The sequence below is a fragment of the Epinephelus lanceolatus genome, chromosome 7, assembly GCF_041903045.1.
Source record: "Epinephelus lanceolatus isolate andai-2023 chromosome 7, ASM4190304v1, whole genome shotgun sequence".
Taxonomy (NCBI): Eukaryota; Metazoa; Chordata; class Actinopteri; order Perciformes; family Serranidae; genus Epinephelus; species Epinephelus lanceolatus.
In genome coordinates, this window is record NC_135740.1 from 9,796,953 (window position 1) to 9,810,857 (window position 13,905).

Genomic DNA, 13,905 nt, shown 5'->3' on the forward strand with positions numbered 1-13,905 from the left:
ATTTAATATTCTGTGCATCCATCTATCTACTGTACCTGTTAGACCCTCTCGACATCGTTCTATCTATCTCCCTCATTTCTTTAGCCCTTCACACATCTCTTACTGGTTTATCTATTACATCAGTTTCTTCTCACCTTTCTCCCTTTTCTTCCTGGTTCTGTCCAGGTGATCTTTGAGCATGATGCGAACTTGTCTCTCATTAGCCAGGTCCCGGATGAAAGCGTGTCTGAGCAGGGCGTCAGTGGTCGGTCGCTGCAGATGGTTCTTAACCAGACAACTATCAGCAAATGACAAGAAACGCTTCGACCTATGAAAGAAAGAGAGGCAGCCAAAGAGAGAAGACGGAGGAAAGGACAAACAAAACATGTTAACGAAAAAGAGTTAAGAGTATTGTAAAAACCTACACTATATAAAGTCTGCTTTAGAGAATACTTCACCTACAAAATGTTCATTTGTACATCAGTTACTCACCACATATCACATTGAATTCATAAAGAAAACTTTTTTTTCTTTTATGCCTCCATGGTGAACAAATCCAAAAATTCTTGATGAATTAAAGCCATAGGGGTCCTCATGTATCCAGTCGTATGCTCGGTCCTTCTCAAACATGCATTTTTACTACACCATTACTTTTTAAAATACTTCCACATAAGGAGTCTCACAAACAGATGAGTAGCACGCCAGGGTGTTTCAACTCTGCTTGTTCTTTCCATTGAGCAGAGTTCAAAGACACACGCTTGCACAGGCGCCTGTTGTGTGTTTGGGAAATACTGAGCATACGACTGGATAAATGAGACTTGAATTGCACTGCATGAGTTGTGTGAGATTTAGTAAACAGATGATTTGATATAATTTTGCTCTTGTTAAACTTGGCCCCCTATGGCAAAAATTAATGAAGATTATTTCCAATTTTTGAGTCTCCATTCACCATTAAGCCATATGAGCAGAGCAAAGTATTTCACAAATTCATGTAACATGGGGTGAGTGATTAATATACAAGTGATCATTTTGTTGGTAAAATATAAATAAATATATATGTGCCCTAACAAATTGAATGTTTTTTAATTAATTCAGGTATAGGTTATATGCCTGATCAGGAGCCTAAGTTAGCCTTTTCATAACACAATAATATCAATGAGTTTCTTAATTCTCAAATCCAAATTAATTTATTCTAAACTGCAACACCAAGCTTCACTTTAAGATGTAGTTTGCACTCTCTTCTTCATTATCATGTTTGGTCAGGTTCTTGTTAGATGCCATCTGTAAAGCACTCTGTGGTAAAATGACCTTAAAACGGTCTATAAATAAACTTGAGTTGACAAATGGGAAGTGGTTCAACTGAGAAGAAATTTGAAACACATGTAACCCATACCTGTACTACATTAGTTTAATAGGTTGCGGCATTTTCACCGACTGAAGTCTTTACCATGACAGTGAAAGCACTGCATATTTCAAACTTTGTTTTTAACTTAAACTCTCACACATTTATTTATTAAGATTGGTAACTTTAAATTAAATAATCTCTTTATTAAAGGAAGGTTTGCATAAAGACATTATAATTAAAAACATAAAAAAGCACTCCAAAAGTATGTAACAATGTATGAAGTGAGAACACAGTAAGAAAATAATAAAGTGGAGCAAAGTAACATAATGTGCAAATGTGCAGTCAAAGTGACATAAAAAGTTTTCATCAGATGTAGAATAAAAACCAGCAGGTTCATGAGTCAAACATTTTTCAATCAATAACAACTTCTACAACATGCCATAAAATTCTTAAATATTTGTTTAAACTCACCTATCGTCTGCAAGCTAGTAATCACTTGTTGGATTATTACCAAGGAAAATCCTTTCAAAAAATGTTGATCTTAACTTTTGCTCAGGAAATATATGGGTAATGAAATACTCCTAAAATTTAAGAGGTGTGTAGTCCATGATCTGAACACAGAAAACAGGGAAGGAATATGTGTTGCTGCTTAGATTTTGGTTTGCTTGCTGCCTTTGGGAAGCCCTGAGGTAAAAGGACTGTTGGAGCTATTAAAAGCTGTCCTATGAACCCGTGTTTCTGATGACATTAATTCTGAATGAAAGAAAGCATCCGTTCAACCACCCATTCCATCTTATCCATATATATGGAAGAGAAGGGGATGGGATAACAGGACAGTAAAAGAGAGAGGGGTTAATAAAAACTCTGAGATTAAAATGGTAGCATTGTGTTCATTTTAATAAAGGACAAATGTTTTACAGGTTGTGAGTTTCATTGAAGCAACAAAATCAAGGCCTAAATTGCAGTTCCTTTAATGGCCACTTGAGGCTGGCTCCAGAAGCAAGTAAGTCCCTTAAGACCCCCATGTTAAAGTGTCCAACAGCAGAAATAAACATGCTTACAGCCTGGTACAAAAAACAGGTTTTGGTGTCCATAGCTAATTTCAACATTCGTAACAGCTGTACAGAGGGTGCATTGTCATCTAATTCACCTGTTTACATTTTATGAAGGCTTAAAGTTACGCATAATTAAAGGAGGGCTGCTTTGAGTGACAGACTGTCTGCGAATAGTGTCCAAGTGTCAGATCCACAACACATTCCTCCACAGTGCCAACCCCTTGCCCAAATATGGCCACTTCTGGCTCAAAAAAATAAATAAAATAAAAAAATAGATGGCGAAAGCCAATATGCCAAAGTCAAGGCTTCAAAACTGCAGGCTACAAACCAGTGGATGGCTCCATCCTTTATTTTATACCATACCGTGCTTGCTGAACATGCCTGGACATGCCCCAATGACTTTCAGTTTCATCACAGAGAGAGAGTTGGGATATCTTTTCTCTGACTTTCTAAAGCATTAAAACCCAAATCAAAGACCACCTGCTTTCAGGAGAGAAAACACTGCCCTCTACTTCCTGTTGTAAATACAATATACACATAATATATGTGTGTCTGTGAATGTGGTCGCAGGCTTACCATTTCTTTGACTTGAGTTTGGGAGGAGGGTTTCGTGGAATCAGAAACAGAGCTCTCATTGGATGCATGTCACAGAGAGCTACAAACAAAGACAGAGAGTAAGAGTGGAAAAGAGAGATTGACAGAGACAGTGAGAGACAGAAAGAACCAGATGGGGACAGGAGCAGTGATAGAAAGCGGAAAATTAAATCAGTTCTGAGTGGAAGTATACATAGATAAAATTAAACTGCTTGACAACAATGACATCGGTCAACATTGTGTGTATGTTTGGGTGCATCTCTAACTTACGAGGGGCTCCTTCAGCCATCTCTAAAGCCGTGATGCCTAAAGACCAGAGGTCACTCTGCAATCAAGAGAGACAGGAAAAGGTTAAGACTGGTGAATGCACAGAGCTTAGCTTGAGTTTGGTTAATTTCCTGTAAACTTGGGATTTCCTCTTTATATTCAAACTGTAAAACAGTGTGCGTAGTGTGTGAGCACAGATCCAGAAATTCCAGAAACAATTTCCAGGACTTGGAGCCAAATTTCTGGCATTTTACAAAAGAACAAAAAAATAAATAAACCAGTGGATTCTTTTCAGCAATGTACTGGATTTCAGAAGTCACTGCCTAATTACTTCCAGAATAGCATACAATTAGCTGAGATTCCATTCAAGGATGTCTCTGTGAACTATGATATACGCTATCTAATCAGCAAGAGTGAACAGAACCTTTCTGGTCAAAGGTTTGGGTGATGTTTTCTCAGCATCACTAAAGAGTTTTTAGGCTCCCTTCAAAGACTTTCTGCCAGTAATGAAATTCTGTTATGAATAGTGATGAAAAGTCTTCTGTTGAATATGATGTGATGTATGCTGAGACCCAATTAACACCTCACAATTCTTGTGCAGATCAGATAGCTATCAGATATCAAAAAAGATAAGTAAATGCACCCAAGAAGCATTTGAGACAGACTGAAATACAATTATATATGTAATCTCTACCCCTCCCACATGTAACTGCGTCAGTGAATTCTCGTATTTAAGAGGTTGGCCGATAAATCGGCGCTGATCGGACATTTAACAAACAGTCATTATCAGTGGAGCTCAGAAGTGGACGATGGCTGCTCATCCTTCTCCAGTCACATGGGGACTTACATTCCTGACCGGAGCTGAAGAGGGAAGGGTTGTGTCAAATGATCAGTGGGTACAACTCCAGCCCCAAGTTTTTATGCTTCAGGTCTATTTTCTTCCTGTTTTATGTGTCTAACTACAGTGATTGTGTGTTGGTCCCTGAGTGAAGCCAAAAGGCGAGGCCTTTCAGTCTTATTGCACTGCAGTTCATCCCAATCTTTGTTGTCTCCACTGTATGTGTTGTTGTATGTAGTTGATCAACTGCTACATTAAAAATTAACATTTACACTCTTAGTTTTTACCTTCAGACAACATAAAAAATGGCCTACATTTACAGGACGATTCTAAAGGGCAATAACGTTCTCAGTACTATTGAATGATTGAATGCTCTACACTTTTTCATTTTCCTGTTGGATGCCTTACTTATACATTCATGAAAAAGATGAAACATGAGGATGAAAATGTGTGTAAAGCTGGCCAGACACAACTATTTCCATGTAATGAAGTACCCTGTAGTCATATGTGGCCTCGGGGTTCTCGTCACAGGCAATGACTTCTGGAGCCATCCAATAGGGAGTACCGATGAAGGTGTTTCTTCGACCGATAGTCTTATCCAGCTGTGCCGACACTCCAAAGTCAACTGAAACATGAAAAAAGTGGGACAATTTCATGTTTCAAAGCAACCACAATCTTTGCCCCTTCATGAGACGTGTGATTTATGCATGTAAGACTGTGTGGTTGATCCTCAGTTTTGCCTGAAGGCACGCGGATGTGCTTGAGAAACCACAGTGCATGTGTCGATGTGTCATACCCAGTTTGACTTCAGCATTCTCTGTGAGCAAAACATTTTGTCCCTTAATGTCTCTGTGAATCACATGATGGGAGTGAAGATGGGAAAGACCCTGGAAGACAAATATACACGCACATAAACACACAGATAGATACAGAGTCAGATGACCACATAGTATAAAGTCGCAAGCACTCTGAAATAGTACAAGCATTATGTGCTTCTTTTGAAGGAATACTGAACAAAGAGTAGGATTTATTTCAAGTGTGTTGCCTGCTTTTCCCTTCCAGGAAAGTTCAAAATATCCTTGCTTAAGGTAGCAGAGTGACCTAGTAGCACAAGCTACTGTGGCACAGTTTAAATGTGTGTGTGCTTGTGTGTGTGTGTGTGTGTGTGTGTGTGTGTGTGTGTGCGTGTGTGTGTGTGTGTGTACTCTCGCTTCTTCAAAGGAGGTTAAATAAACAAAGGAAGTGAGTCTTATTTCAGACAATGACTTCACCATGCTTTGCCGGGTGTCTGTGTGTGTTTGTGTGTGGCACTGTGATGTTGAAACAATGAAGAGACAGCATGGCTGACAGCAGCAGGGGAAACACTGGCGACAGTCCAGAGCGCTTTGTGCCTCGTTTTTTTTTCTATTGAAAAATAATCTCACTTTCATTCTGTCAGTGATAACGTTGCATCGAGGACACATATGTTAAAACTGAGTTGATACAAGTTGATCTGCTGTTTGTGTATGTGTAGGTCTGTTACTAGAGCCACAAACACACACACACACACACACACACACACACAGAGAGAGAGAGAGCAATGCAGAGAGCAGTGCAAACATCCCGGAGTCTTTCTCAGGACCCTGTGATCTCTCATAATGATAACCATAACATCTTACAGACATGTGTTTTAAACTGGCCTTTTAAGTATATAAATGAAAAAAATAAATCAATTATTCCCTCAGAGTCACAGTGGGAAAACATGACAGAGATACTGAGCATCAGTTTGGCTTCTTCTCTTTGATGTTTCTGCAGAAAGAAAAAAAATCCAACACTAAAAGTAGCATCATGTTTCTTAGACAACAGCAACAACTCATCCAGCCTTTAGTTTGCATCCACACACAAATTACTACCTCTGTTTTAACCAGCACTAAAAAGGGCCTCTAGCATAACAACACCTCAGAAACAAAGTTCCATTGTTGAGTCTCCCATACAGTTCTATAGTGTGTATGCATGCTGTGGTGAGTGTGCATTTTTTATGTCGACCGTACCCTGAGCACCTCTCGGCAGATGTAAGCTATCCAGTCCTCCTTCAGACAGTTCCCCTTGGTCTTCTTCACCAAGTCTGTCACAGAGCCGGCCCCACAGTACTCCATCACCAACTAGATGGAAGCATACAGAAATGTCAGGCATGTAGGTACCAGCTAAAACAACTGTGATTGTTATGAGAATGATCTTGAAAAAAAAAAAAAAACACATATGACATACTGTATGATAGTTTCAAAATAAAGGCAGAAGAGTAGCAGCTATTTTAGGGCAGAACAAAATTGTTCTAGGCATTATCCATAATTTTGACATTCAAATTCTAAATCATTTGCTGCACAGATTTTTTATACTTTTTTTATTGCATTTCTAAACATTCTGTTTTAACCTTGTATTTCTGCACAGTTGCAAATAAAGATTATGCTAGACTAATATTATTAGTGTTATGCTATTTGTAGAAGACATGGTGACAGACATTTGAAGCCACATTTGAAAACCTCAACAGAAGCTTAAATTGTAAAATGGTGTTGTAAAAAAAATTGTAAATACATACATACATATATATATATATATATATATATATATATATATATATATATGTATGTATGTATGTCTATATACATATATTTTAACTCAATAGCAAAAACAAATAGAGTAGTTTACAAACCCAGAGTTGGTGGTCCTGTCCAGCAGGACCCTTCTTAATAAAAGCTCCATAATATGTAGCGATGTTTCTATGGTGGGAGTAACTCTTCAACATGTTGATCTCCAGTTTTATCTCCTCTTCTTCCTCCTGGACAAAACAACAGATACAGTGCAAATCAAACTCCATGTTCAGTATTATTTGGGTGACTAAATATTAATGTCAGACTGATTGATGGGTATTCAAAGTAGATTATGCTTAGTAGAAATCAGAATCGGGTTACTTTATTGATCCCCATTGAGATAACTCACAGAGTATGTCACACACTACACCACATGGAGGATTTTAAGAGTTCTGCATAGAGTAGTCGAGAAGTGTCATACTTCTGCTCTGAGAGTAACTCCTCCAGATCTCTCTCCTCACTTCCTGGTTTTTCTTCCTTTGAGAATTAGATTAAACTATCACAAACATTACATGTTTAAAGGGAGTCTTCTCCAATTTTCAACCAGCTTTGTATCAAAACAATGTGGGTAGTATGTGTGAATGAACTGTAGTAAACTTCCCTCCATCTAACCAGTGCCTAGATACCGTCAACCCCCACCCCTGAAACCCAGGAGAGACAGCGAAACTCCGCCTGATGACGTGTTTTAAGTCATTCCCATTTGCTGGCTCTTCCAAGCTGTTGCAACAACTGCAGGCTGTACTTCCTCATTTTCATATTGCCCTCTATCCATGCCACCACAGCGGACACAGAGTATAGAAAGAAGAAATATCAAGATATAGACTCGCCTCCCTCTGTCTCTCTCGCTCTCTCTCTCTCTCTCTGTCAAACTCAGACCAAAACTCAATCAAACAGTAAAACTAGGCAGTGCTGATCGGATATAAATCACAATTATGGTACAGCACTGCCTATTTTTTGCCTCAAGTGTTTTCAGAAACATATTTTAGTGCTGTATTAAGCTGTGATAGCAAGAGTTTGTGAACAGGAAGAGGGAGCCACTGTTTCCTGCACAGTGAAAACAGAGGCTGAAAAAAACTGAACTCAAACAGTAAAAATAAGCAGTGCTGATCAAATATTAACTAAGATTCTGTTTCAGAAACATGTTTTAGCAAACCATTAAACTGTAACACAAGCTTGTTTGCTGCCTGCCAGCTGCCATTGTGTCAAACAGACCTGTTTGCATTATGTCACCCACCAGCGGGGGCGGTAATTGGTCTGGAGAAACATAGTGCATTCTGGTTGTTGGAGGGTTTCTACCTCTTGAGCAAAAACGAATGTCAGTTTTCTCTGGTCATGTAGGACCAGGTTTCAAAAGTATTTGCATCTTTCCACTGCACTGACAGCCCAGCTTAATGAAAAGACCTTCTTCCCAGCAATGAAATACGTCTTTAATACTGCCTACACTATGGTTAATCTACAAATGTTGAAAGGAGGCACTTTGATACATAACTATATAAATGGAAGTCAAATGTTTATTTTTATCTTTATTCAGCTTTGTTGTCCTTATTTCACCTGTACGTCTTTTTCTGGGTATGTACATTGAGAGCACTAAAAAGGATTCAAATTCCATGTATGTGTCCTCATTTACTTCGCCATAAAAGCAGATTCTGATTCTTTAAAGAACTTTTCCTTTTTATTTCCATTTCCATAGCACCATGCGACACAAACACGTACACATCCAGACAGATAGCATCTCCAATCATACTGTTGCACAACCTCTAAATGGCCTTTCACCCAGCCATTTGACCTTAATTCAACTACTGCAATTTCTCAACAAAACAACTAAGGATGGTCAGTGTTAGGAGACACAAGGACCAAAAAAGAGAGAGTGGAGGAAACAGAGTGAAGCAGTTTTTGTTTTCTCCCCATAAATCCTGGAAATGACTTGCGACTTCTCCAATTCACTGAACCCCTTAATCTACACTGGACTGGAGGAGAGGTGGAGGAGAAGAGGAGAGGTGGAGGAGGAAGAAGAGTGGAGCTGGAGGAGCTGGAGGAGCTAGATGTGGCTGCTGTTAATCAGAAAAGAGGAAACAACCGAGAGATTCTCCCAGTCACCGACCTCCTTTAAATCTCCACAGGACAGGAGGGGAGAAAATGACAAGGCAGAGTTTGAACTTTCACCTCCATCTGAAACACAAGGCCTCCTGCCTGTGTCTGCACTCTCCCTCTCTTTGTTTGTGTGTGTGTGTGTGTGTGTGTGTGAGAGGCAGAAGGGAGATAATAGCCAAGCATTTCCTGCTAAAGAGTTTGTCTGCAACACAGAAGACCCAGAATATCATCAACAGGAAAGAAACCAATGTGTTGAGTTCTGCAGTGAGCAGATTTGTGGCAAAGTACAAAATCTGACTAGTTTTTAGTACATTTTTAAAACACAACAGAAACTACTTAACCACTGTTGTTTACTTTTCTTTGAGTTAATCAGTTTATATTTGTCTATAAAATGGAAAAAATGGTGAAAAATGAATATCACAACTTGCTACAGTCCATTGCAAAGTCAAAACCAAATGATACTTTGTTTAACACATAAAAAAGCAACAAACCTATCTAATACAACCTACCAAATGAGAAGCAAGAATGGTACTAGATGAAAGTTAAGCAGTATTCAACATTATTACAATTCAACTATTTGTTGGGAAACCGTGAATGTCTGTACAAGTTTTTTTGACAACCCCTCAAGTAGATTTTTTATAGGTTCAATAAAACTTTAACACACTGGTGGCACTAAAAACAACAAAACATGAATGGCTGTACAGAGTTGTGGGAAACTTCAGTTCAGACTAAAGTAGTGGACTGACCAACCCGACATTCATCAAACCAACATTGTCTTTACAATAAACATGCTTACAGAGTTCCTAAAATTACTTAAAAGAATACTTCACCAACAAAATGACCATTTGTATATCAATTACTTACCACGTGGTACCTTGAATTCTTGAAGAAAATTTTGTTTTTCTCGCATGCCTCCATGGTGAATAAAGAGTTCAAAAAGGTGAACATTCTTCATGAATTGAAGTTAATGGGGGCCCCGCTTAACAACAGCAAAACAATATCGAAACCCTTGTTTACAAACTCTCACAGAACTCATGCAGAATAATCCAAGTCTCGTTTATCCAGTTGAATGCTCGGCACCTTCCAAACACATGAATCTTTACCGAAACCTTACCGTTTACAACACTTTTGCCCACAAGTGGTGCGCCTGGTCTGGTGCCCAGACACACTACTCATCCGTGCATGAGACTGCTTGTACTGATGTGTTTCAGATCTTACATTTTAGTGAAAATGCATGTTTGGAAGTACTGAGCACATGTCTGGATAAATGAGACTTGGATTATACTGCACATGTTTTGTGGGAGTTTGTAAACAGATTTTTTTCATATAGTTTAGCTGTTGTTATTTGCAGTCCACACTTACTTCAATTCACAGAGAATGTTTGCCCTGAGTTGAATAAATTAATCAATTTTCTGTTGATCAGGTAGTAGTTTCATGACAAGAACCTACTGTTTCTGTAAGCATGTCCCTTTGAGAGAGAACTTGTTGGTGAACAGGAAGGGCTCAGCCTGACCACATTATAAACAATGCGATCAAACACTGCTTTGCCACATTATGGCCAGCATGCCTTACACAACCTGCTGCAACATTCTTTTATTAGCCCACATTTAACCCCATTCTGCTGGCACTGGTGCTCTACATCTGTAAACCACCAGCAGTATTCAATAAAACCTCCACACCTCCCCTGTTTGTCCCCTTGTACAGCTGTGAGACCACAAGGCAGCGCACACAGAGTCAGATCAACTCCATCTTTAGACCCAAACTGAGAGTTAAAGGTGTAATACAGATATAACTGCAAGGCTGACCCCATCACTAGAATTTAAAAAATAGCATCAGAGAGATTTTCTTTGATCCTCAAATTGAGTTACAGTATGATGAGTTTTATTAATAATTTATGTCACCAGAACTATCCAAGATTGTGGTTTCAAAAGTTAACAGAACTTTAATATCAAGGAAATTCCCCCGGAATCTAATAAAAAACTACTTCTGGGTCACAACAGAAACATTGGTGGGACTCGGAGAACTGTAAGAAACAAGAGACTATTTCACGTAATTCAATTTTGTCAGGCTGGTGGTATATTAAAGTAGATTTTTGTTTCATTCTCTGTCTTTGCTTTGGGGAGGGAGTTAGAAGAGGTTGTCAACTGCATTGTAAAAGTTCCATCATTACAATTACCTGCATGAGCGGAGAAAGAATTGAATTGGGAAAAGACAAAAGAGAGACAAACTGCTAAGACTACTCATTTAGTCCAATAATGGCTTTTAAAATCTTTTCACAAGTGCAAACGCCTGCAAATGTTGTGATATTGTTACATTTGTTTCCAAGGCAAATTCTTAAAAGGAAATACTGCCATCAAACAATATCTTGTGCTGTCCCTTTTAGGGATAATGTGACTTGAAAGAAAAAAAACTGCAATACAGCAGAAAGAGAAATAGAGAGGAAGGTTTCAAACAACTCTGCTAGCTGCTCTTAGTGCCTTAAAACTAACTAACGGACTAATTATACTCATTCCTGGGTTGTGACAGTTTCTTTCTCTTCTCTCCTTTCCTCTCTCTGTAATCATCTGATATTTTACAGCTCTGTTGACTCCCCTAGCTTGAACATACTGCAACCCTGAGCCAGCAGAGTCTCTAAAAACAATCATTTTCTTGTGAAAGATTTTACAGGTACTGAAAATTAATTAGCGACCTGCCTATTACTGGATAATCTTTTTGTGGAATTACTACTTTAAACCTCTCAAACCAGTCCAACCTTTGAAACCAAATGGCACCAGCAAGAGCATTTGACTTGTCTGGCTCCTACATCACAGACAGAAAACAAACAACACATCGTCAGGTAAATGCACCTCCATGAAGCCAAAAACATAAATTCCACTTTTTCCTTTTTAGGTGCTTATATTTCCCAGCAAAGAGAGGCTACAGGAGAATCGAGTTAGACTTAGGGCAGATCTATACCAGAAATAAAAATGCAATATAAAGACGTACTCCAGTAATTTAGTGTTGCACTTCCATAAAGTTCAGGCACTCACAAGGGACAGATTAAAGAAGAATGGTCAAAATCGATGCAGCAGAGGCTGAGATATCCTGATTTTTAGGTCCTCCAAATAGTTCAGACTCCACAAAACACTGGATCCTACATTTCCCATCATTCAACTTAATAGTGCCTTTCATTAGACCCCCTGCCTCCTAAATGCCTGTTTCTTTCAAACCCCACGACTCCAGTTCGTGATATAGGCTTTTCTTTTATACATTTGCAGCCTGGAGCCCAATCCTAGATAACATCATCACAGGGTTATGTTTTTCAGACTCTGGAACTCTCCCTCCAGAGCCACAGAAGACATTATATGACTATTTTCACAGACGAATAAACTGCACTTTATGTGTAAAATCAGTGGAATGCCCCTGATTTAAGTCTTCTTTCAGATATTTTGAGGATACTCTGTATGATTGTTAAAGCCCATGAGAAATGCCCATGTTTGAGGAATCATGTATCTCCTACATGCAAAAAAAGACAGCACTTGCATTAATATTCCCATATGTGGGTCATATGTACAAAGAGGTAGGTCAAGTACATGTTACTTTAACCATTTTTGGCATGATTATCTGGTGGTTCTGGGAATGCTGAGACTAATTACACTTGATATTTTACATTTAATTATCACATTTTTAACAAGGATGAAAAAGAGAGGATGATGGTAGGTAGAGATGGAAAGAAAAGGAGTGAGTGTGTAATTTAATGTGATGTGCTTTTACCTCTGTGACTTCCATGACTTTGATAGCTGCCAGTTGGCCTGTCTTGACATGACGTCCCTGGAGAAATACATGAAGAAAGAGTTAAGGTCAAAATAGGCTAAAAAACTTCACATGGCATGTAAAAAAAGCTTAGGGTTTGATGAATAACATAGTTCAGTATTGTTTTGTATTGACTCTATCGGATTAGAGTCGTGTCAATAGGCAACATCCCTAAATCCCACAAGAACACAAACTAATCTATCAAGAGTGTGTTGTTTAATGAATTAACGCTGCAATGAACATGCACAATTCAAAAATAAAAAAGGAGGAAAAAAAATACAAATTTAGGAAAAATTGTGGACTAAATCCTCCGGCTGACATGCTGGAGCTGAGGTGCAGCTCTGAGTGAGGTCTGGATGAACTGCAAACCACAAAAATATTATGAACTCCAGATATAAAACATCAAACGTGTTTAAATTTATCATCAAACAAGGACCGCTTGGTGCACTAAGCTCACAAGACTAGGTATTGGCAAAAGTGGGACTGATGTGGTAATAAAAACAAAAGTGAATCATCAGACACTGGAAGGCTCGGGGAAATATTCATATCTATTAAACCACGGGTGTAACTGAGTGAATAAGTGTTTGAAGTAAGCTTGATGGGGACAAAGGGTAGATCAAGATATAAAAGATTATAATTCAGAAACACCAAACACAGTCCTATTAGTGTTGAATTTAAAATCACAACTCTAATCAGCCGAACAACTGTATAAGTTGCGCACGCGCACACACACACACACACACACACACACACACACAACATTTACAACACCACTTCTGAGTGAATACTTGGATTGTGATATCATTTTCAGCACTGGACATGGCTATGTCTACATAATTTCATTTTCTCATGAGAGGAGCAGTCAGAAAGAACAAGACAAGGGGCAATATGAGAGAGGGAGCAAGCCAGCACACAGAGCCAGAGCTGTAAAGTGCAGTCAGGTGAAAAGGGGAAAATTGAAAACCTTGTCATGAGTCAGAAAGCTGACAAGATACTAGAGTAGCTACTCTATAAGCCTTTAAGCTGTGATGTATGACAGGACTCTGAGCGAGTGTGTTTGTGTGTGTGTATGAAATAGACCGGAGGGCATGACAAACCCCACTATACTCAATCAGTCAGCTAATATTCAGGTACAGACGGACAAATGCAGAGAGTGAGAGAAACACAGTGAGACAAAGATGGATGGAAAGCTTGAAAACAAACACTACATTCTTAATATTTGCCTATTTCTGTTTTATTTTCTTTGCAGCTAAATCTTTGAAACTCTCTCCATCTCTTTCCAAAGACTTATCACTCACAGGACCAATTTCTGTATTA

At 38.7% G+C, this 13,905-nt stretch overlaps 1 protein-coding gene across 2 annotated transcripts in view; it reads right to left on the bottom strand.

Moving 5' to 3' along the window:
- The window catches only part of LOC117260888 (mitogen-activated protein kinase kinase kinase kinase 4), an 86,322-nt gene that overhangs the window by 57,077 nt on the left and 15,340 nt on the right, over positions 1 to 13,905 (bottom strand). For both annotated transcript variants that reach the window (XM_033633003.2, XM_033633002.2), the window contains exons 3-10: positions 12,550 to 12,606; positions 6,768 to 6,893; positions 6,109 to 6,219; positions 4,875 to 4,965; positions 4,573 to 4,703; positions 3,244 to 3,298; positions 2,956 to 3,034; positions 135 to 307 (exon numbers count right to left, since the gene is read on the bottom strand). In XM_033633003.2, coding sequence (XP_033488894.1) covers positions 135 to 307; positions 2,956 to 3,034; positions 3,244 to 3,298; positions 4,573 to 4,703; positions 4,875 to 4,965; positions 6,109 to 6,219; positions 6,768 to 6,893; positions 12,550 to 12,606 — 823 coding nt within the window. The remainder of the gene's footprint in view (positions 1 to 134; positions 308 to 2,955; positions 3,035 to 3,243; positions 3,299 to 4,572; positions 4,704 to 4,874; positions 4,966 to 6,108; positions 6,220 to 6,767; positions 6,894 to 12,549; positions 12,607 to 13,905) is intronic.